Genomic DNA, 24,340 nt, shown 5'->3' on the forward strand with positions numbered 1-24,340 from the left:
AATCGGTTCTCCCTCGTTCTCTTCCTTTTTCCCGCGGTTTCGTCTTGCTTCTAACATTTTTATAGCGCTGGTTCTTCTTACCTCCTCTCGACGGAGGCACGTGCAACTCAAAGGTAAGACCACTTTCTTCTCCCCCGTCTCTTCATAGTTATCTTAGTTTTAGTTTCTGCAACATACATACATCATATCATTGCATATAGTTTATTTATTCATCGCATATTCATTGCATGTGGTTTAGGTGAGTTCTATATTTTTTTTATCATCTAAAAATAAAAAGCAAAAAAAAGTATATAAAATAGTCTAGTTTAGCCGATTTTCTTGATTTACGCACTCAGTTGGATAGTAGTATTATTTTTTATATAGTTAGTTTTTAATTTTAATTCATGTTAATTTTTGTTTTTTTATAAGAATTAATTAGTTCATTTTATTAGACATAAACTAGCATAATTCAAAATTAGATTAAAAAAATAATTAACCGATTTTCTTTTATTTATTGCATTATCATTTTTTTAGCATAGTTAATCATGATTTTCTTTTAATCCTTGCTGTAGTTATTTTAATTAGATTCAGTTCTTTATTACTTCCAGCATTTATTATTCAGTTTAGATTTATGTTAATTCATGTAGATTAGTTTAAGCTTTGATCTTTGTTTGCATAATTATTTATGTAATTATTAATTACCAATTTTCTACCTACTTTAATTCATAGTTTAGATACTATAGTTTATTTATGTGATAGTTCTTTCCAGAATTCATTAATGAAATTAATTTTTGATTCACGTTATTTTTAGTCATATTTAGATTTTTATGTCGTTTAGAGTATTTAGATTTAATATTAGCCGATTGCCATTTCTTGCTTTAGATTGGTTAAGTTAAATAGTTAGATATTAGACTTAGTTGTTAGTTATTATATTTTCAGATTTTTATCATTAGTTAGATTTTCGTACAATATGATGTTATTTATTATTTGTTAGATTAGTTAGTTTGTGTTATTTCTTTTGCCATTTAGTGAGTAGTTTTAATTAGTCAATTCTTGAATCTTGCATGTACGGTTAGTATTTGTTTCCTTGATAGTTAATTAGTTAAATTTCTTTATTAGTTAGTTCTTGTAGCTTTTGTTATTTATTAAAGTTAGATTAGTTATTCCTATTAGTTTTAATTCCTTTCTTTATTTTGTCTAGTTTACTTTCTTGATTTAGTTAATTTGTTATTAGGTTGTTACATTGATTAGTTTCTTGATTGTTAGTTAGTTAGTTTTGCTATTTTGTCTTTTAGTGAAATAGTTGGTTACATGTAGTTAGTTTGTTATAGATTAGTTATATTCTTATTTTTATGATTTTTGACTAAACTAACATTAGATTTTTGTTTAGTTTGTTTGTGTTTTATTCTTGTTTTGTGATTTTGTTTTGCAGGAAAGCGGTTAAACGTGCAGTGAGCCCTCGAACAAGCCCCCCGAAGAGTCCTCTGAGGTCCCTAAAAATGCCCCTCAAAAGGTCCCTTTGAGCCCCTCAAGGAGCCCTCAAAAGCAAACAAAAAGCAGTAGAAGATAAGAGATACTAGAAGCTCAAGCACTGAAGACCCTATTTCTCTTTTCTTTTAGATTAGATTTATTTATTTTATTCATTTAAACTTGTAAAAAGCCTGTAACTATTTATTATTTGTTTAAGCCCTCCGCAGAGGGCTGCGCTCTCATTTACTTAATTAATCATTTTTATTTTTTTAAGGCAATAAAGAGTAGATTTCTGTGGAATACAAAGTTTTCTCCCGTTCGCTGAGTTCGACCCGAACTCCACCCTAGTGTGAGCCAGTTTTTATTATTTGGTGTTATTTGGTGTCTGGCTTGCATAAATTATTTTATTCAAAAATATCTTTTTAAAATATATTTCAAAAACTTACACCACTACCAGCGCACCTTCATGAACGGGATTGTCCTACTACGTAGCATCCTCTCCTGGTGATCCATAATCTCTACTGACCTCTCCTATGTCGTCAAGTCAGGCTGCACCTCGATCACCTCATAGTGAATCGCATGTGAGGGATCAAATACGTACTTTCTCAACATCGAGACATGAAAAACGTTGTGGATTTGCAAAAATTGAGGAGGAAGTGCCAGACGGTACGCGGTCTCCCCAACCCGCTCAAGGATCTCAAAGGGTCTCACATACTGAGGACTCAACTTTTCCTTCTTCCTGAACCGGAAAACACTCCTTGTGGGTGAGGTTCGAATGAACACATGATCGCCCACATCGAAACTGAGCTCCCTACGTCACTGATCGTCATAACTCTTGTGCTTGCTCTGTGCTGTGACTAACCTCTGCCGAATCAAACGCACTTAGTCTGCGTAATGCTGGATGATCTCTGAAGTCTCCATTGCTCACACTCCAACCTCATCCTAGCACATGGGGGATCTATATAGTCAGACATACAAAGGTTCGTACAGAGCCATACTAATACTGGTATGAAAGCTATTGTTGTATGAAAACTCTACAAGCTTCACATGCTTGTCCCAATGTCCTGCCAAATTCAAAGTGCACGCTCTCAACATATCCTCGAGTGTCTGTATTGTACGTTTTGTCTGTTCGTCTATTTGTGGATGTAACACTGTGCTGAACTTCAACGTAGTGCCGAAGGCATTCTGAAGCTGACACCAGAATCGAGACATGAAACGAGGATCTCGATCTCACACTATCGAATGTGGCACCCTGTAAAATCTAACGATCTCATCCACATATAGATTAGCCAAACTCTCCAAGCTCTGACTGATCCTGATAGAAAGAAAGTGGGCACTCTTCGTCATTCTATCCACTATTATCCAGATGACATCGTGCTGTCGTCGGGTCCTCGACAACCCTACGATGAAATCCATCGAAATATCATCTCACTTTCACTCTAGGATATCTAACGACTGCAAAAGTCCACCACGTCTCTAGTGATCGATCTTCACTTGCTGATAGGTGAGACACCGAGATACAAACTCCGTGATGTCCCGCTTCATCCCATTCCACCAATAAGTCCTATGAAGGTCTTTGAACATCTTGGTGGAATCAGGGTGAACAAAATATATGGACCTTTGAGCCTCACTCATCAACTCATCTCGCAGTGCCTTCAGGACCCACCATCTGTCTCCGAACATGATGGTCCCATCCTCCTCTCGACGAAACTGCGTCTCTGGTTTCTAGGCACTCACACATAACCTCTCAAAATCTGGATCGACTGACTGCAACTCCTCGATCCGATCTATAATCTCTGACCGCGCCTGTATCCCAGCACAAAGGATGCATCTTTAGTCATCAACAAATGACTGTCATCTGACAAACTCCTTAATCAGATCCTAACTACGCCCTATTAGACTGACTGCCGTGACCGATGCCTTCCTGCTAAGAGCATCTGCCATCACGTTTGCCTTACCAAGATGATAGGCGATGGAGAAGTCATAGTCCTTCAGGAACTCCAACTACCTATGTTGCCTCAAATTCAAGTCACGCTGAGTAAATATGTACTTAAGGCTCTTGTGATCGAACAAGACCTCAAAATGCTCTCCATAAAGGTAGTGGTGCCAGATCTTTAGCGCGAAGACCACTGTCGCTAACTCCAAGTCATGCATGGGGTAATTCTTCTCGTGCACCTTCAGCTGTCGAGAAGCGTACGCGATGACCTTTTCTTGCTGCATAAGGACACAACCCAGTCTGGTCCCTGAAGCATCGCTGTAAACAAGGAATCCACCCGTCTCATAAGGCAACATCAAAACCGGGGCCATAGTCAACCTCCTCTTCAGCTCCCGAAAGCTCTCCTCACACCGAGGTGACCAATTGAACTTCACCGCCTTCTGCAATAGTCGAGTCATCGGGGCAACTATACGCGAGAAGTCCTGGATGAATCGACAGTAGTAGCCTGCCAATCCCAAGAAACTCTTGATGTCAGACATCGTCTTCGGCTGCTCCCATGAAAAAATAACCTCTACCTTGGCTGGATCGACCTCTACGCCCTTTGCATAAATCAAATGGATGAGAAACATCACCCTATCGAGCCAAAACTCACGCTTAGAGAACTTAGCATAAAGCTGATGTTCTTTCAGTGTCTGCAATACGATTCGTAAATGTTCTCGGTGATCCTCCACGCTCTTTGAGTAGATAAGAATATCATCAATGAACACGATGACAAAAGAATCCAGCTACAAACTAAAGACCCGATTCATGAGGTCCATAAACGCTGCAGGGGCATTGATGAGTCCAAAAGACATCACCAGAAACCCATAATGCCCGTATCTGGAACTGATTGCGGTCTTTAAAATATCTTCCACCCTGATCCGCAACTGATGATACCCAGAATGAAAGTCGATCTTCGATAACACCTTTGCCTTCCTCAACTGATCGAACAAATCATCAATCCTAGGCAATGGGTACTTGTTCTTCACCATCACTTGATTCAACATGCGGTAATCAATAAAGAGCCGCATTGAACTATCATTCTTCTTGACAAAGAGAACCGGTGCACCCCAGGGAGATACACTCGGCCTAATAAAGCCCTTGTCAAGAAGCTCTTGCATCTACTTCTTCAGCTCCACTAACTCTACAAGTGTCATGTGATATGACACTCGAGAAATAGGTGCCGTACCAGGCACTAACTCGATCGAGAACTCATTCTCTTTGTGCAGTGGCAATCCTAGCAAATCCTCAAGAAAGACATCCAGAAACTCTCGAACAACATCTAACTGCTTCAAGGGTGTCACCTGACTGTCCTATGCGGACACACTGGCCAAGAACACCATACAACCCTGCTTATAGTACTTAAAGATCTTCAATGCAGAGACAACTTTCACCTCACTCGTCGGTCTAGTAGAATGAAATAACAACACAGATAAATCGAGATAATCCAAAAAGACTTTCTTTCCCCGACACTAGAGGGTAGCATTATGTCTGGACAACCAATCCATACACAGAATAACATCATAAAAAGTCATATCTAGTACGACCAAGTCAGCAGACAACTCATGCTCCCTGATCACCGTGCAAACTGCAGAAAAATATTTCAAGCAAGAAGATGATGCACCTATAGGTGACATCACATTCAAAGCCTTCTCAAGGCTAGACGAAACTAAGTCATGTAAACTCGCAAACGAAGAAGATATAAAATTGTGAGTAGCACTAGAAGAAGAAGCACATGTGTGGTGATACATCTAAAATATAGAAAATTGAAAAAGTTATACCCGATCAATCCTACCCTCTTAGGATTGATCTCAAATATAATTAATATAATCACATCACCATTTATAACATATATAAAAAGGAATTCACATACATCTATTCTAGCATGTTATTATAAAAATTCAAACATTCTTAGAGGCATTAAATAACCTTACCAGTGATGGAGACTGCTCTGAAGTATGAGGCACGACTTGCTGATATTCTTGAATAGGGTTCAATTACCAAAAAGAGACTTTTAGTATATAAAATATGGTAAAATATAAGATTTTGTGGTGTGCTCTGATACCAAACCTGTAATGATCCCAACTTATACCCATGAAGAAATGACATTTTTTTTCTAAGTGCGAAAAGATTCTCAGAAACCCAGGGCCTTTAAAGTTTAAATACAACCACCACCACCAGAAGAGATCTTATACCTATCATCCAAACCAAGCACAAACTTTATTTATTAAAGTGTATAAAGTCTGAGACATAAGCAAATAAAATAATAATAAAGCAAAAAGAAGAACCATGATGTCCCAAGAAAAGTCTGTCAAGTAGTTGCATAACCCTCGTAGTTGCAAAACAAGTCCCTTCACTGGGCCTTAGAGACTATAAAAATACAAAAGTAGAGGTGTCAGAATTCAAAGAATTTTGTATACGAATCTCTCTAATGAAATAAATAAGTACAAAAAATACAAATAAAATTCATGCAATATTTTAGAGGAATGCAAATATAACAAATTCATAATTCAAATAACTATTTAAGCAATAGGGATCAATTGCTAAACAAAAGAAAATAATTATTATCAATAGGGAACATCAACTATGCAATAAAGACAGTTATCATGCAATCACCAATATATCACAAGATAACAAGTAAATATGCATAATTTAATGCATAACAGGAATATGCATGATTTCAATGCATATGCATGAATAAATTATTATCTTTTATCAGAGTTTTTTTTATATGCATGTCGGTATTAAATGCATACAATTTAAGTTCCTCTTTTTATTACCATTACCCGCAGATACTCCAAACGGGTAAATTTTTTTAAGGTCAAGTGAGTCCCCAGTTGTAGCTTAACACACAATTTGTATTTTATTACTGAGTTTCATACTCAGCCCTCAACCGATATCAGGAATCCACACCATCCATCAGAACATTGAAAATCCACATCCAATATCGGGATACCAGGAAAATTTACATCCACTTATGTGACTTTCTTGGTATACCAAAACAACAGCTGTGTCTACACACCACTTCAGGCAAAGTGACAGACTTTCCCTAAAACCGTGGCCAGGAGAAGAACCTCAATATCGGGTTCAGGGGCACAACAACACACACAGAGTTTTAGTATCCTCATGATTCTCTAAAACCGCAATATTCAAAATTCTTATACTATATAAGGGGCATCAAGCAAACATATATTATATTGTTCTTTAATTTCTTTTATCTTGTTATTAATTCATCTTTCTTAATTTGCAATTCAACATGTAAAATTAATAACACAGGTTCGTAAATCCATATGCGAAACTCTTCACGGGACCACAACTCGTGGCAACATAGAACAGTGCAAATAGAACGATAATATCACATTTGATTTTTTCAATGCATAGAACAACTCAAACAAAGAGCAACACATAATCAAGGCTCACACGACTTACGATAACCTATTTTGATCATCGATGCATTCATATGCAAAAATCATAAAGAACATGCAACTTATGCATTCATTTCACATATTTTTTCAATGCACAATCATGCATGTTAGTTTAGAGATGTGCATGAAACAACAATATTCATATGCATGTGCATGAGTTTATATATTCATGTTAAATGCATGCTTTCATTCACTATACGTATTCATGCCAAATGCATGCTTTTATTCATGAATCATTTTAATCAAACATGTGAACACTCATGCAATCATTTACATGCAACAATATATCAATTTCATGTATGCTCATGCATAAGAAAACAATCTTATATTAACACTTTAATTCAGCATAGTATGTTCAATTTAAGCATGTGAGCAATTCATTCTTTTGCATGCAAAAAGTCAAGTCTAATAACGCATTTGGGACTTGCATGCATAATTGAATTCAAATTGAGCTTCACGATATCAACATGAACTACCAGATTTGAGTATATGGCAAATGAACACTTTACCTAATCAAGAGTCTGGATATGCTGGGAAAATTAAGATTAGCATTCACATCTTAAAAATTCTCTTTCTCTTTTTTTTTTAAAGAAATCAACTGCACCCAGTAGACCCAGTTAGCTGGGGTTTGACTCAGGCCCAGCTGAGCTCAGTCCGCTCGGTCTGACCTGAGCAGACCTGCCAGGGGCTGCCAGACCCGCACCAGTCCAGCCGAGCCACTCGACTGGGCTGCCAACTGCACAGGCAACACCAGGCCGGGTCTGGCTCGGCCTGACCAGACCCCAGCCAAGTCTGGCATGGCTTGGCATGCCAAGCCAAGTTTGGCTGGCTTGACAGCCAGCCCACCAGAAATAAAAAATACATATTTTTTAAAAACATAACATACATATTTTTTTGATAAGGTATACATTCATGTTCATGGAAAATTTATTTCAGTATGCATGTACAAGCTGGTTTATGAGCAGATATACTTAAGTATGTAGGCTAAAAAATCAAATAAACATGTATATGCCTTTCCACATTCCGAATTATGAGTATATTCAGAATTACATAGATTCATCAACAAACAACCAATGTTATGCATATCTTCAGTTAGGCATGCATGTACAAACACATTCATTCATGGGAATACATGCATATGCTTGTTTTGAGAACCCGTTTCCAAGGTTTTTCATGCACTAAATCTGGGCCAGACCGCACATGTTACAAACTTGACAAATCTGTTTCGATTTAAGGATTCCATGAATATGAGCATCAATATATGTATTTCTCTCAAAATAAATCCCGAAAAAAGCATAAAACCCATATTAGAGTAAATATCTAGATTTACTCTTTTCCTCATGGATTCCCACTAAAATCTTGCATGGAAATCAAATCCATGCTCTTTTTCTCATTCAAAACAAGGGAAAGTCCCGTACCTTAACTGTAGATCGAAAAAGAATTAGAAATCAACGGTGAAAAACGTCGGATGATTGAAGAAGAAGCCCTCTTATTCTTCCTCTTTCACTCTTTTTCTCTCTCTTGAGTTAGACGTTCTTTTTTTTTTTATGTTTATATAGGTCTCTAAAGGGTGACCCCCCCCCCCCCCCCCTTCTAGATGGGTTGGAGAAAGAGAGCCTTCCCTATTTGAGATTCTTACTCTTTTCAAATTTTTGAAATTCCTCTATTTTGTTGACTTTTCAAACTTTTCATTTTAAATAGACTTTCTATAACCTTCTTTAGCCTACTTAAGCATATATAATGACTCTATCAAGGAGTCCTAAATAACCATAAAAATTAAATTTCAAAATTAATTAAAAATAATTAATTATTATTAATTAAATACCTAGAAACTTTTAGAGGATACCTTATCCCTCTAGGAGTTTTTTTAGCTCTAAATTAACTTTAATTTAAATATAAAAGTGAATTTAAAGTTTTTTTTGGGTATGGGTTTTGAATCTGGATCTGGATCCAAGATCCATATCCAAACCCCAATTGAATCTTGGGCTGGATCAATTCCAGATTAATATGGGTCTTGGATAGAGTTCAAATCCATATTAATTTGGATCAAATGCATTGAATCCAGTCTGATCCAAATCCGAACCGGCTCGTCAAGGCGATCTTTTTTAGAAAAATATGATTTTTGGGTCAGCCGTAACCCGAATGCAGAAAAGTAAAATACCATTACGCTAAAAAATTTGAGACACATCCAACGATATATAACTTAAATTTTGCCTCTGAAATTCGTCTGAAAATAACCTGAATTTTGCTTGAATTTAAAGGTTGAAGATAAAACTTTTTCTTACGTTTCGATTGGCTTGTCTCGACCTTGTCGATGAGACCTGGGCCAAGCCCAGACTCAAAAAACGTCAGCCTATATCAAGGATCTACCATTTTTTCTTCTATACTCAACCAAATTTTCAAAAAATCTTAAAATAATTAAGTGTGATAATACGTGATATTACACGTAGCTGCTAAATATGGATTCATGGAGGACCCTTGAGGGCACCTAGAATGTCCTCCAGATAGAAATGCGAGACCTTGGAGAAGTTGCTTCAAAGGTAGAAAGAATAAATATAAAAAATATAAAAAGAAAGATAAAATGGCTAGAACTATTATGTTCACCCATTAGGGTATTTGAGGATTTTCCCACATCTAAATCTATATTTGAAGTCGTAGCTGCTAAATCTGGATTCATGGAGGGTTGTCGTCATTGCTTTTAGACTAGACTCTAAGAACTTGACACTTGATGAGTTGTCCGGACAATTGAAAATTAAGCAACAACATTTACAACAAGATAAAAATGAATTATATTTTGCTAGAGATGCTCTACACAATAGTCGTGATTCCTCTAGATACCCATAATTTAAAATAAAGCCATTTAAAAGTTTTGGCAAGTTTGACAAGAAAATGGATCCAATATTTCGCAAGTCGTAGGAAGCTGCCTTCCAAGTAAAGTGCTTCAAGTGTGGGAAACTTGGGCACTTCAAGAGAGAATGCCGGAGTCGCCCAAACAACAACAATAGAAACAAAAAAAATGGTAGGCAAAAAGAGGGGCGTGATATAATCTGCATGATATTAGAATACTCATATGCAGACTAGGAGCTTTCTGGATGATGGGTGAACTCGAGAGCAAGTCGACATATTGCCAAGAGCAAGGAAGGCATAGTGGGCATGGTAAAATACAAACTTGAAAAACATCGGGTGTACACAGACAACAATACCTATTATAATGTTATGGGTGTTGGAACTTACCGCATTGAAACACTTGAAAATAATGTTTTGTTGATTGATGTCCTTTATGTACCGTCCATGCAACAAAATTTGGTGTATGTTTCTGCCCTAACTAATAAGGAATTTGAATTCAGGCTTGTCCATGGAAAGGTGACTCTGGGAAAACATGGTCGAGTTAAGTTTGTGGGGGTCTTTGATAAAGAACATGGATTGTACATACTGCAAGTTTCTGATATGAATAAAACCACATCTTCTTCTGATTATATTTATAGTGTTTTTAATGTGAATGTGAATATATGACACCAAAGATTAGGACATATTAGGCTAAATAAAATGAAGAAACTTGTCAAATTAAGTTTAATACCTAATTTTGAAGAAACATCTTTTTATAGGTGTGAATTATGTATTTATAAAAAAATGACAAGAAAACATTTCGAACTGAAGTAATTAGAGCATATGAATTGTTAGAAATTATCCATTCAGATATTTGCGGTCCTTTTATAACCAAAACTCACAAAGGAATGTAATATTTTATATCTTTTATTGATGATTATTTAAGATATAGTTATGAGAAATTGGTAGCTGCTCACACGTTAGGTGTTAAATATACGTGCTAAATGGGTTTGTCTGCCCTTTCAATATTTTTTTATAGTTTTGACCATATAAATGTGTTGGGCATGGTCGATTTACGAGGAATCCACACCTGGATCATGTGTTTTCGATGAAGAAAATGATATTTAGATCCTCAAAATTTTATAAAGATTTTGGACCGTTGATTTTTCAAACCTTATAAAAACCCACCCATGTGTCAGAAGCGAACGCTTCAAAAGCTGATCCCTATAAAATCAAGTACATAGATCACATCTGTATGATCAAAATTTATAAATAAAATGAAAAAAGGCTGAAAAACCTATTTAGCATGCTTATTTAACACCTAACGTGTGAGCAAGTACTAATTAGTCCATATCTTATAACACATAAGTCCGAGGCATTAGAGAAATTTAAAGAATATCGTCAAGAAGTTGAAAACTAACTGGGAAGAATGATTAAGGACTTAGGTATGACCGACGAGGAGAATACACTTCACATGAATTTTCTGAATACTATAAAGCAAATTGAATCAAACCTCAAACAACACTTGTAATACTGCAATAAAATGGTATGACTAAAAGATATAATAAGATTCTTCTTGATATGGTTAGATGCATGTTGTCTTATGCTTCATTACCCAAGGTATTTTGGAGAGAAACTATTTATACAATAACATTTTTCATGTAAGGTCGTTGTCTCTACACCTTATGAGTTATGGACTGTGTAAAAATCAAACCTAAGTCATCTTCGAAGATGAGGTTCAGTAGCCCATATAAAAATTATAGACCGATTTAAGGATAAACTAAATAGTAGATCCATAAGATGTACTTTTATTGGATATTTAAAAAGATCCAAAGGTTATAGATTATACCATCCTAATAAGGGTTTAATCGAAAGTAGAGACATTGTATTCTTGGAAGATCAAAACATAGAATCAGTAATTCACGAATCAAATGAAGATGATCCATTTGATCTCATCTATGATTCTGATGATTTGTTGGTACAATTAGTTAATTATGAACCAACTGTTAGTGATCAAGAACAATTGGGTAACAGTGAATCAGTTGAATCAACTGTTAGTGATGTGTCTTATTCACATAAGACTCATGCTGGCCACAAAAGGTCAAGAGATCATCCTTCATACCTGAATGACTATTATGTATATTTGTTAGAGAAACTATGTTATTCGATAGACCTTGATGACGTATGAAATAACATGTCATATAATGAGACAATAAAATCACTTGAATCAACATATTGGGTAAAAGCCATAAACGTGAAAATTGAGTCCATTGAGAAGAACAAAGTATGAGAATTGACTTATTTACCTAAGAAGAGAAAAGTCATTAGATGCAAATGAATATTAAAAATAAAATTCAAGTACAATGAAAGTATATATAAATTTAAATCTAGATTAGTAGTTAAAGTTTTTTATCAAAAAGAAGGAATATGCTATGTTGATACATATTCCCTCGTTGCACAATTTTCTTCTATAAGGATAATCTTGGCTATCATAGCTCACTATGATTTATATTTACATCAGATGAATGTTAAAACTGCATTATTAAAATAGTGAGCTTAAGGAAACCATTTTTATAGAACAACTTGAAGGTTATGTTGTTAAAGGTCAAGAGGATAAAGTGTATATGTTAAAAAAATCCCTGTATGGACTCAAGCAATTACTACGTCAATGATACTTAAAGTTTTATAAGACAATCACCTCATTGGGATTTGTGGCAAATAGATTTAACCACTGTGTTATGGTTGAAAAAGTGAGAGTAAATTCTCTATTCTCTCACTATATGTGGATGACTTTCTCTTGACTAGAAACGACAATGATACGATTGTCAAAACCAAGTCATGGTTAAATTCTCAATTCGAGATGAAAGACATGGGAGAAACATCCTATGTTCTTGGAATTAAAATTACTCGAGATAGAAATTTTAAACTTTTGAGCTTGAGTCAAGAAAGGTATATTAATCATATACTCAAAAAATTTAGAATAAGTGATTGCAAGTCTGTCAAAACATCTATGGTAGAAGGTATAAAATTAAGCAATAATGATTATCCAAGTGAAGGATAAGAAATGTTGAATGTCTCTTATGTATAAGTTATTAGAATCTTAATGTATGTTATGCTATGCACGAGACCTGATATTAGCTTTATTGTTGGACTCTCAGTCGATACCAAAGTAATTCTAGTTGGCCTCACTGGTCAGCAGTGAAGAGAATATTTTGATATTTCAAAAGGACTAAGAACTTGTAATTGTGTTTTCAAAAGGATACTTTAGAACTGACTAAATATTCTGATACTGATTTTACAAGTGACAGAGATGATAGTAAATTCATTTCTTGATATATTTTTTTTTCTTGGAGGATGTACATTTTTTTTGTCATACAAGAAACAGGATTGTATAGCTCAGCATACTTAAGAAGTTGAGTATGTTGCATGTAATGCTACTGCTACCTTTACCATTTGGATAAGCCATTTCATCAGTGATTTGAAGCATAATATAACTAATGGGCCAGTACAAATTTACTGTGATAATCAAGTTGCGATCACTCTTATAAAAAGTGGAGTGGCTAACTCTAAAAGTAAACAAATAATGATAAAATATCATTATATTTATGACATGCTTGAAAAAAATAAAATTACATTCAGTTAGTTACATGATATGATTGTTGATCCCTTAACAAAAGGCATATAATAAGAATTATTTTCAAAACATGTATCCTGTATGGGATTGAGATATGTCTAAGTATGACGTCCAGATGGATGGTTGAAATATGTCTAAGTATGACCTCTAGATGGATAGTTAATAACAAACTGCTTGTTGCTATATTATTTATGTATGGGTAAAACTCTTATAGTGAAAAGAAAAATCCAACATCATGACTCGGTACGGGAGATGTTGAATCTGAATAAGATCCAGATCCAAGTGGCCATGCTAAATTCAAATGGTCCCATGCAATAAGGTCAGAGGCGGGCTCACTCTCACCTTATCACATAGGATGCCCACCAAAACAGTTTTGGAAACTGTTTGATCTGCACCAAACTATCTCCAAGATAAGTCGGTTAAATGTATCCTATGATATGTTGATCGTGCTGGAGATCAGGCTACCCAGGGGAGGCATATAAACCCCAACTCCTGCAATTCACAGGGACTATCCCCCCTGACGAAGGTCTGAAACCAAAAACCTCTCTCTTCTTTCTCCACTCTGCACATTTCAGGTCGATCCTATCAAGTCTCATACATCACCAAGGCACCGTCCAGCAAGTTGGCTGGAAAACGGCTGGGCATTTTCCTTTCTTTTCCACCAAAAAGTTCAAAACAATTCTTTCTGTCTGTTTTCGGGCCACCCACCAGCTGAAGAATTGTTGGGATGGCGTTGTCTGACCTAGATGGTGTGGAAAATGGCAGATTTTACTTTTTTGTTTCAAGGGTTTTCTGGTAACCTATCACCAGTTTGCCAGAAAAGGTTTCCTCTCTCTCTCTCTCTCTCTCTGCCGGTTCGGAAAGGAACTATCAAAATAAATTCAAAAACACCTTTTTAACTGCCCTTCAGCCTAGCTTGTGTTTTTTAATTGATATTTACATTATAAAAACACTTTTTATATCATAGACACAAATATTAACCATTTTTTAAAATCTCGTGATAAAAATCACAAGATTTTAAAAAATAATATAATCTTCAAAGAACACAATATTTGTAAAATATCCTCCATTTTAAAAATGTGATATTTATACTTTTTATATTGTTTTATATTGTAATGTTTTTACTTGTAATTGATATATGTTATATTTTTGAAAATTTAAACATACCGATTTGTTTCTCATGAAAAGAAAATTTTATTTATCATGAGATTTTCTTTGCAGGAAAATTCTTCATTAATGAGGTCATATATATAGCACTTAGGATGGAATTCTATATCTACTTATAGGTCCGACCTGTGTTTGGCTTACCAAAACCCAGCCAGGACTTGGCCTAGTTTAGACTGGCTAGGTTCTAAGAGATTGGCTCAAGATCAGCCCAACTAGGCGACGTTCCACGGTCCTTGTGGGCCACTTGACCTAGTGGTCACCCCTATTTGTTCGCAACCTTGAAAGAGACTGTTAGGGTGGCTAGAAAATGACCAACTTTGGAAAGTAAATATTGCAAATTATTTTTTGTACAAAAATCATAAAAAGTGCACAACCAGGTTAAGAGATTGTCATTTAAACAACAAAAGGAAGTTTTGCATTTTAGAAAAAAGTAGATTAAAAAACCAGGTTTTCAAAAAGCTAGGTCTTCAGGAAATGAAGTTTTTCAGTGTCATCCAAACACACCCTTAGAGATCTTGAAAATTTCAATAAATAACCAAACAGGTGAAAACCTTTAATATGGAGATTTTTTCCAAAACTTCAAGTGCAACCAAACACTACACTTTTCTAGAATTTAAGAAATCTGAAATTATAAAAATATGAAAAATAGAAAACTAGATATTTGGATTTCTAGATTTGCAACCGAACAGGCCCTAAAGATGGTGCAAGTGAGTAAATGATTACACCACTGACTCACCTGTAAGAGCGTTTTTAGCCAAGCACCTTCCTTTCGAAGCACTGGTGGGTATTTGCTTTGATGTGCTATACATGATTTCCAAAAGAATGAATGAACAACAGACAATCTCTGCTAAATTATGGTGGTGTCAAGCTGTTGAAGTGCTGTTAAATATCGTAAACGAGTCCTTATGGAAGAGCGAATGAAAAACATGACTATTGTGCAAAAGAAACGGAAGTTATAGATGCGATTTTACAATCCAGTGGCACTAACTGCGGGATTTTCCAATGCCACAAACGGTGTGCCAATCCAAAGCTGATACAACTGCCGGACGTAGCCGATGATGAGCACGTAGGTGTCAATTTAGTGTTGTGAGCTATTAGGGTACAACCATATCCGTAGGAGAATAGCCTTTTTTTTTTGTTCGAAAGGCAATCTGGGGTTAGGCAGACCCCTACCAGTTATACAACTATACCATTGGGATTAGAACTTCAACATCCCAACACAAGGTGACGTGAAATAACGGTTCCTACCAGACAAGTGGAGGCCCCGTTGGTAAAATAGCCTATTTTTGTATGAAAACTGTTCCCCAATGTTGGTGCATGATTCTCATAGAAAAGAGACTCCACTTGTCTGGTAGGATAGGAGCAGCTAGTGCACGTCACCTACCGTTGGGACGTTGCAAGTTCAAATACCAATGATATCGTTGTATAACTTGTAGGGGTCTGCCTAGTCCCAGCTTGCCTTTCCAAAAAAAGAAGTCAATCCCTCCCCTGGGAAAGTGTTTTCACATGAAAATATGGGGGCTTGTGTGTGTTGCGTGAGACTCTTGCCTGGATCCAACAGGTCCCAGGTGGCAGCTTGACGGGCTGGAATCAGCCACTTAAGTGAGATCGTAAAGCCTTGTGCATCTAAGCCGACCAATCAGTTTGCTGAAACGGAGGGCATCTGGTTCACTTACCTGAGCAGGATTCTGGTAATCGGCCTTATGGTTTTTTAAGACATCAAGTTGGGTCGCTTGGTGTCTTCCCTGTATGTGTGGTGTTTGAAAACGTAGCAAGTTCCACCATGTTGACAAACAGACAAAACCGATAAGACCTTCCCATCAAGTTGACCAGTGATTTAGCAAATCAATAACAATTCGATGCAAAAAGCTTATCAAGTTGCAGAAGTACAGCAACTTGATGGCTTGGGTACGCCACCCACTCTTTAACTAGTATATACAGATTCTTCTTGTATCACCCTTATTTTTTTCGACAGAGAAAGCTGGGGTTAGGCAGATCCCTACCAGTTATACAACTATACCATTGGGATTCGAACTTGCAACGTCCCAACACAAGGTGACGCGCACTACTACTGCCACACAAGTGGAGCCCCCTGTTGGTTTGTATCACCCTTATTAGTACCAAGCATTCTCTGAATTTTATAGTTTATGTAAACCAAAAAATGATCAAGTCAGCGAAAAATGATCCAACAATTTGGTTTTATGGAACACACCAGACAGTCGTGTAAATTATGCGCAGTAGAAGGTCCAACAAATTGACAAATGGCGTAGCCCCACACTTATCAGATAAGGGGTGCTGTGATGATATTTTTTTTGAGAGACAAGCTAGGGTTAGGCAGACCCCTACCAGTTGAAAAACGATACCAGATATCATTGGGATTCAAACTTGCAAAGTCCCAACACAAGGTAACGTGCACTAGCTGCCCCCTACCATTCAAGCGGAGCCCTCGGTGGCGCAATGATGATATTACCACCACACGGAGTCATCACTTGGCCCCCACACTTTTTTTCGATGCTGTCCATGCTCCGGGTGAACGGCATCATAGAGTTTAGACTTGACAGTTTACAAGAATCGGCCCTACACTTCTTATGTCGTTCATTTTTAATATGAACATCCAAGACGGCCCGGGGGGGGGGGGCATCATCTGCTCAAATTCAATTTCAGGCAAAGAAACAGTAAAACATCCTGATGGAAAAAGTCCCCTCAAGCAGACAACATAAACCTCATCGCGCGAAATAGAAGGCAACTCTATCTTATGTAAAGCAGAACACGTCAAGTTGCCAAATCTCAATGGTCCACCCCGTAGTTCAAGGCAGGAAAAACCACCAGATCGACAAACTGTTCTGGGTGTCGTTATGTTTTCAGTTTTCTCTAAAAAAAAAATGATGGGCGTTTTTAGAAAATAAAACTAAAAAACAAAGTTTGATGGCGACATAAACCCGAAGATCCATCAATTTCAAGTGGGCAGGCATTGCGAACTTGATGGCTCAACTCACCTATGCGCGTCACCTGATTTCATTTGGCGATCAAACGTCTGGTCATGCCACAAGACACATGACAGGCTGCAAGACAATCAGAAGTACCAAAGAAGACCCATGATGTCAGCTTGACCCATCAACATAGAAGGCGACTTGATATATATAAACCCGTAACAATGGATGGGATAAAGCTCTAAAGACATGTTTTCTGCCTAGGTCTTTAGTGACGGTCAAGACTGCCACTAAAAAGTGTTTTCAGCACAAAATCATCCACTGTTGTCGATCGATTTGTGTTGGACCATACGTGCTACTATATATATATATATATATATATATATATATATATATATATATATATATATATAGAGAGAGAGAGAGAGAGAGAGAGAGAGTTTATTGTGGAAATACAAATCTAATGGTACAGGTGTATACTGTGGTGTCATGTCTGTGTATTTGGTCATCTTCAATATATCATAAGATTCGATCTTTGAGATAGTGAACAATCAATGGTTTGGAATTCATGAGGTTGATGGTGGTTTAAAAATAACCCAAAACATCATGTTTAAGTCAACTTTAACACATAATCATAGTAAACAAATTATATAAACCTGATCCAAAACCAGTTTCTATTTTTGAAGATTAGATCAATGCAAATTAAGAATGTACCAGAACAAGTTATGGTGGTTCAATGCCACAATAGACGTGCACACACACACACACACACATATATATATATATATATATATAGAGAGAGAGAGAGAGAGAGAGAAAGAGAGAGAGAGAGTCACTAGAATGAGGACTCGAATATGAGAACTATAAATATGGGCATTTCCAAAACTTTTTTTGCAAATCCAACCAAGTGGATGTGCTTGGCATGGTGAATTTGATAGGAATCAACCATTGGATCGTATTTTTTCGATGAAAAATGCGATTTTTGAATATTTACGAACATTATGAGCCATCGATTTTAAAACCTTTAAAAAAATCTAGTTTATGCATCAAAATCGGATTATTCAAGAGGGGGTTCTTACAAAACCAAACATGTAGATCACATCAAGAAAAAAGAACAAAAAATCCATGAAAATCACAGTTCACACATTAGTTCTCATATTTCCAGTTCTCATATTCTAGTGACTATATATATATAAGTTTATTTAACTTCATATTAGTTATATTAAAGTTAGCACTTAACAATATTTAACTAATTGAAATTATCAAAATGCCCTTAAAAAACAATCGCGATTGAGGTAAAAAAAAATCACCTTCAGTTTTCAAACACCTTGTTAACTTTTGTTTTCCATCTAAAACAAAAAACACACTTTACCTCAACATTAAAAATGCTATTGCTTTTAAAGGTGTATCTAATATAGATTAACAATACCCTACATTTAATTATATATAAATAAATTTAGGATATGCAGTTAGCATTTTTTAAAACAATAGTTGTATTAATGTTAGCTGCTGCTTGTTACCTTAAATCTTACTAGAAAATGGTTTATCTAACATTAAACAAGTTATATAATGTCAGCTACATTCAATCGATTGATATCACTCTTGAAAATACATGGTCACCTTTTGAGTCAAAAAAGTCATTCACTTCTCAAATTCAAATTTGCAAAATACACTTTTTTCTTTTCTGAAAATGTGTTTTCTATTTTCCACCAAAACAAAAGACTCACAACATCCAAAAAAGTAACCATGCATTTTCTTTGTCATTGCTTCTAAGAGTATTTTGGTCATTTCAATTACTTTAAAGCAGCTAACATTAATATAGCTAATTTATTGTTATCTAAATCATATATATATATAAACACTACAGTTGGTTGTATGTGCAATCTAATAGCAAAAACCATTTTTAAATAATTTTCATTTTTTTAGCAGATGCAACCCTATAGATGTAATGTACATGATTTGTTTAGTAGAAATATGTTTTTGACCATGTATTTGCAACGTGTAAGCAGGATTTTCAAGGGCTTCAAATATCAATTGCTTGAAATGTATAAAATTTTCATGACTAAAAAAACCTGGTTTTATATAAAAAAAATATGATCCAAGGTATGATTCCTAACAAACTAACCATGTTGAACACATCTACGAGGTTAGACTGAGTGGATACAACTTGCATCTATAATTTCCCAACTAGATTGCACATGCACTCGATTGCAACATATGAGAGAGAGAGAGAGAGATTACTCAATGGAAAAGGTCTTGCAAATCAAGGATATCAGCAAGTACACCAGCTGCTGTGGTGTCATTCCCGGCACCTGCACCTTGGATCACCAAAGGCAAGCTGTAACATCTGCTGTAAATCTCCACCTGCAAAGAAGCATATTTTTTCAACATAACCCCATCCTTGAAAGACTAATTTAATGTCACAAAGACCTATTTTAAGAAAATTTATGCAGATACAGTGAAAAAACTAAAATCATGATTATTTCATGCCAAGAGTTTCAAAGCCAAAACAATATTTGCGGTATTACAGGTTTAGATACCATAATAAAGAGTCAATAAAGAACGCCTTAGCAGGGATTTTGTTGGAGAAAAAAATGGTTGCATTTCAACGCCATGCCAGAAATCAATTAGAAGATTGCAATAATGAATAATGAATTACTGTGTCAATTAACATTTGGATCATGAGCAAAAATTTATGATCACTTGTAGCTGTTCTTTAAAATAATCAAAATAAGAAAACTAGAGGGAAAATAATTAGTTAAAAAAAAGGAATATAAAGGTGACAGAGGATGGACATGATTGGGCACCTTAAAAGTCCATGTAGAATACTTGCAAGGGTACATTGAAAACTATCATAGAGAAATTAGAATAAGCAGCATACCATATTGTCGCTTCCTCTCAACTTGCCAAGAGGGGAATCTTTTGGGAACTCTAAGAGGCCAACTTGGCACCTGCCAAATAAAGGAAATAACTTTCCTTCAAAAATCAAGTAATTTCTAAAAGGAAGTTTGGTGCTACGCCAAAAATGGTAATATCCACAAAAGAGTCTTATTATTCATTAAGAGAAAGCTGCTTGTATTGAAATTAAAACTGATTGAGATTTCTAATGGCATATTGGAGTTTATCATCCTTGCAGTGCCAAGGAAACACAGTATTCATGGTATTTTATTCATATCTGCTAGATGCTGCAGATCATCTATCGTGAGAGCTTGCACAGTTTAGTGTAATGCTGAAGCATCCACACATGCTTATGTTAGAAATCATGGATTCCTCCTATCATACACAAGACTCAGCACAGGTGGAAGGGAAAACACGTGAGGGCTGCAGAATCCTCAATCAGAGGCTGCGGTATTGGGCTTCCCATTAAATACACACTGTTACAATTACTAGGGTACGAAAATACCCATCATACAAACAAAGGTAATTTACAATATGCCATTAATGCTATTAATGAACATGTGCTGAAATCTGTAATTAGATAAACACGAATTGGGTTTGGATCTTTTCAGCTTATTCATTAGCAAAAGCATGAAGCTCCAAACAAAACTCCAATATACATCTTTACATAACTGGCATATAATTGGAAAAGAAAAATTGACATTTCTCAAAGAAAATTATGTTGCCAGAATGGTGAAAACAAGGATATAAGTTTCTTAACATATATTACCTTTTGAATATGACAAATTAGACTCAAATCAGCCATATAGTGGTATGTGTAAAGAGAAAAGAGTCTTCAAGCACAAACAAATGTCCACCAATAATCCAAAGTGGACGAGCACAAAGGGGCCGCTATGGGCACACTCACAAATGCCACTAAGGGCACACAAAGTAAAAAATAATAATTTTATTAATGAATCAAGTATGCAAGAAACATACTTTAAATGGGGGGAGATCCCCTATTTATATACAAAATGAGAGATGACCTGGCTAGTCAAGGTCAACTTAGTTGACCAAAAATAATAAAAAAACAAAAAAAGTATTACAATGAATAAAATATAATATATATATATTATAGATATACATATAAGTATACATACATATGTATGTATCATTGTCACTGATATCGGCGATATATTGAAAATATTGTGATATTATCGGCTATTTCAAGGTAACAGATAATATCGGAAATATATCGCGATATTTCCAAAATATCGCCAGAAGACCAAATATCGTGGTATTTTTTAGAAAATTTCTTTTTTTTATTTTAAGTTTGCATTTCCTATTTTTTGTTTCTTTTATGTTTTAAAACCTTTAAAACATGTTTTTTTATATTTTTGAAAGAAAAATAATGCAAAACTTATTATTTTCTTAGCTTTTTTGTTGTTATTTATATTTTTTTTCAAATTTTTAAACTCCCGAAATTTTTCCGAGATTTATCAACTTTTGAAAATCTCTCCGAGAAATACCCTCGCTGAAAAATTACCTTTAACGATAAGGTGACTATGATATGTATACATAAGCACATATATATAATATATATACAAAGTAGGGTGTATCTACACCTCAAAAACCCAACACTAATCGGATTAACTTGCGCCGCTGATCGCATTTGCATTTTTTGGTCTTTAGTGGCAGTCTTGACCAAGGTTGCCAGACTAGGAAGCGGAAGCGAGAAGTGATACATTTTAAAATATATAGGAAGCGGGATGCGAGGAATAAAAAAAAGAAATATAAGAATTGAATGAGAATCAAAATAAAACACAAATAAAAACTAAAATAAAAGTGACTAATATTAAATTTCATGATTTTTTAGTGTAAGAATTAAATTTTTAACAAAATTTAAAAATGATGATTACCAATTTAGCAAAAGCACATGGAAGTGAGTGAGAAGAGTCATAGAAAACACATAAAAAACATGAAAAGTTGAGTAAGAGAACATATAATAAGAATAAATGAAGCATGTAGAAAGCATAGGAGAAGCGTGGGGGAATCGAGGTTCTCATCAAGTTTCGGAAGCGAGGAGTATCGTGCTTCCGAAGCGCGTTTCTGAGAAGCGAGCTTCCCACCTATCTAAGAAGCTTCCGGTAACTCGGGTCTTGACTGCCGCTAAAGCCCAAAAACCCAAAAAAAATTGGACCCACGGCGTCTGACTTTCATCTGCCGAAAGGGGGTCCGATGATACCCCCTTATATATATATATATATATATATATATATATATATATATATATATATATATATATATATATATATACAAGAAGATATAATATTTTAACAGTACAAAGTAAACCCAGACTTCATAGATTCCATGATCCTGAGCAATGCTAGCATACATCGAACATGACGGGCAATTTTCTAAGTTAACACCTCAAAGCATAGAACAGTAGCCAATGATGCCAAGGAAGGTGTTAGGCTATTTATGTCCAACAACTCTGTCAAGCGTACTGAATGTGTGGTTACATGCATGTGTTCAACAAAATACATCAGATGCTGTTAGAGATATGGATAAAGCATCTAGCTAGGACTTCTTACAGATAGTTCCAGTACCCAACAATTTTTCATAAGCACGAGGCCAAAAATTATCATGTATTATCTGCTAGAATGCTCAACAAATATGCACCTTATTAAGCAAACTCTCCAGTTAAGACCAACTTGTATAATATTTTTTCCAGTGAAATGGGAAAAACGCTTATCAGTGGACATGCCAAACTACAACCCTTATACCCTCACAATGACGAGCAAAAGATGAAACTAAAATGATGTCATTTTCAGGTTTTTCAATCTACTTAGTAAAAGTGCTCCATACGATGTAATGAAACATCTGGCTAATGTTTCACTCAGCATGGTTCAGTAGCTACTTTTGAGTATATTTATTAATTGTATGCAGTTTCAAACAACAACAGCAAAGAAGACAAATAGACAACAGAAAGAAGATTCAAAATTACATAGTTCTAGCACCTTGAGTTCTCAATCATGCAAACATAGCGGAGCACTTTCCCATTTGAAGAAGCTAGTTGGACTCTTTGTGCGAAGTCATTGTCCAATATTGAAACCTTCTTGTTTAGAAATTCTTCAACTGACATCACATTTGGACCCATTTCATCAGGATACAAGCTATCCACCTGCATACATAAAAAGTAGAATGGTGAGAGATATTACTATTCTCCAGCATTAACCAAAATACAATATAAATCAAAACATAATTAAGACTTAACCTTAATGTCTTCCATGTTAATACGCCAGCCAATAAGCCGAACTAGGATTAATGCCTGCCTCATGAAAATGCAAAATTGATTATTTACACTGGACTCTGAAGATTTAAAATCATCAAAAAGGAATATCATTTCAGGGACGCCTTATGCGCCAACCTGATCCATGCAAACTCCAATGTCCTGTCAATGGAAGGCAATTACAAAATATATGGACCATCTAAATAAGTAAAGTCATGAGTGTGTTAGCGCCAGAAAGCAACCTAATTGTTAGGTCCCACACTGGAAGAATGGATTCTACATAGTCAGCAGTTATACAATGTATTGCTTTTGTACCTTCCTTGCTACATCCATCCCACCAAGGTCATCACGTGGATCTGAAAACAAGGATGCATAAGCAAACTGTCAGAAAGCATATCTATTACAGAAATTGATGCATAAATTTAAACCAGAATGGTGAGGGAGCAGGCACTACTTAGGAATAATCTGTGTTAAGGTGGCTCTACCCGATTAATCAAGGACTTCACTGAGTAGCCTAGCCCAAATCCTGTCAAGATGAATCCCAAGAGCCATCCTGATCCAGGCAAACTCAGCCTGGTCCGTGTACAATTAGTACCCAAGCTGCCCAGTGCAAATATGAGCAGACAAACGGTACATGATGGACCCAACTCAATCTATAATGAGTTATTTTAGTTCACTAAGTTCAAAGCTAAGGTGAGAAAAAATCATTTCTTTCATTATATGCTTATCATCAATAATTCAAAGACCAAGAACAGTGAAGTACAA

General features: G+C 35.6%; 2 protein-coding genes across 4 annotated transcripts in view; one reads left to right on the forward strand and one right to left on the reverse strand.

Annotated features, from left to right (window-relative positions):
* The window catches only part of LOC149836395 (pre-mRNA-splicing factor SPF27 homolog), a 30,178-nt gene extending 28,603 nt beyond the window's left edge, over positions 1-1,575 (forward strand). Inside the window, exon 7 of the transcript XR_016431789.1 lies at positions 1,412-1,575. The gene's annotated coding sequence lies outside the window, so the exon portion shown is untranslated. The remainder of the gene's footprint in view (positions 1-1,411) is intronic.
* LOC149836396 (Glyceraldehyde-3-phosphate dehydrogenase-like family protein) overlaps positions 1-24,340 on the reverse strand; it is a 66,051-nt gene that overhangs the window by 8,944 nt on the left and 32,767 nt on the right. Inside the window, exons 8-14 of one of the 3 annotated variants that reach the window (XR_016431788.1) lie at positions 23,891-23,931; positions 23,561-23,614; positions 23,304-23,467; positions 20,288-20,357; positions 19,648-19,770; positions 17,473-17,538; positions 17,213-17,347 (exon numbers count right to left, since the gene is read on the reverse strand). Coding sequence is in view for 2 of the 3 variants with exons in the window: in XM_090005314.1 (XP_089861440.1) it covers positions 19,648-19,770; positions 20,288-20,357; positions 23,304-23,467; positions 23,561-23,614; positions 23,891-23,931 (452 nt within the window). In the remaining variant the exon portion in view is untranslated. Of the gene's footprint in view, positions 1-17,212; positions 17,539-19,647; positions 19,771-20,287; positions 20,358-23,303; positions 23,468-23,560; positions 23,615-23,890; positions 23,932-24,340 lie in introns of those variants that run through there. The other 2 variants (XM_090005315.1, XM_090005314.1) reach the window with 2 other exon arrangements.

This window comes from Nuphar pumila, chromosome 5, assembly GCF_984573655.1.
Source record: "Nuphar pumila chromosome 5, dmNupPumi1.hap1.1, whole genome shotgun sequence".
NCBI lineage: Eukaryota > Viridiplantae > Streptophyta > Magnoliopsida > Nymphaeales > Nymphaeaceae > Nuphar > Nuphar pumila.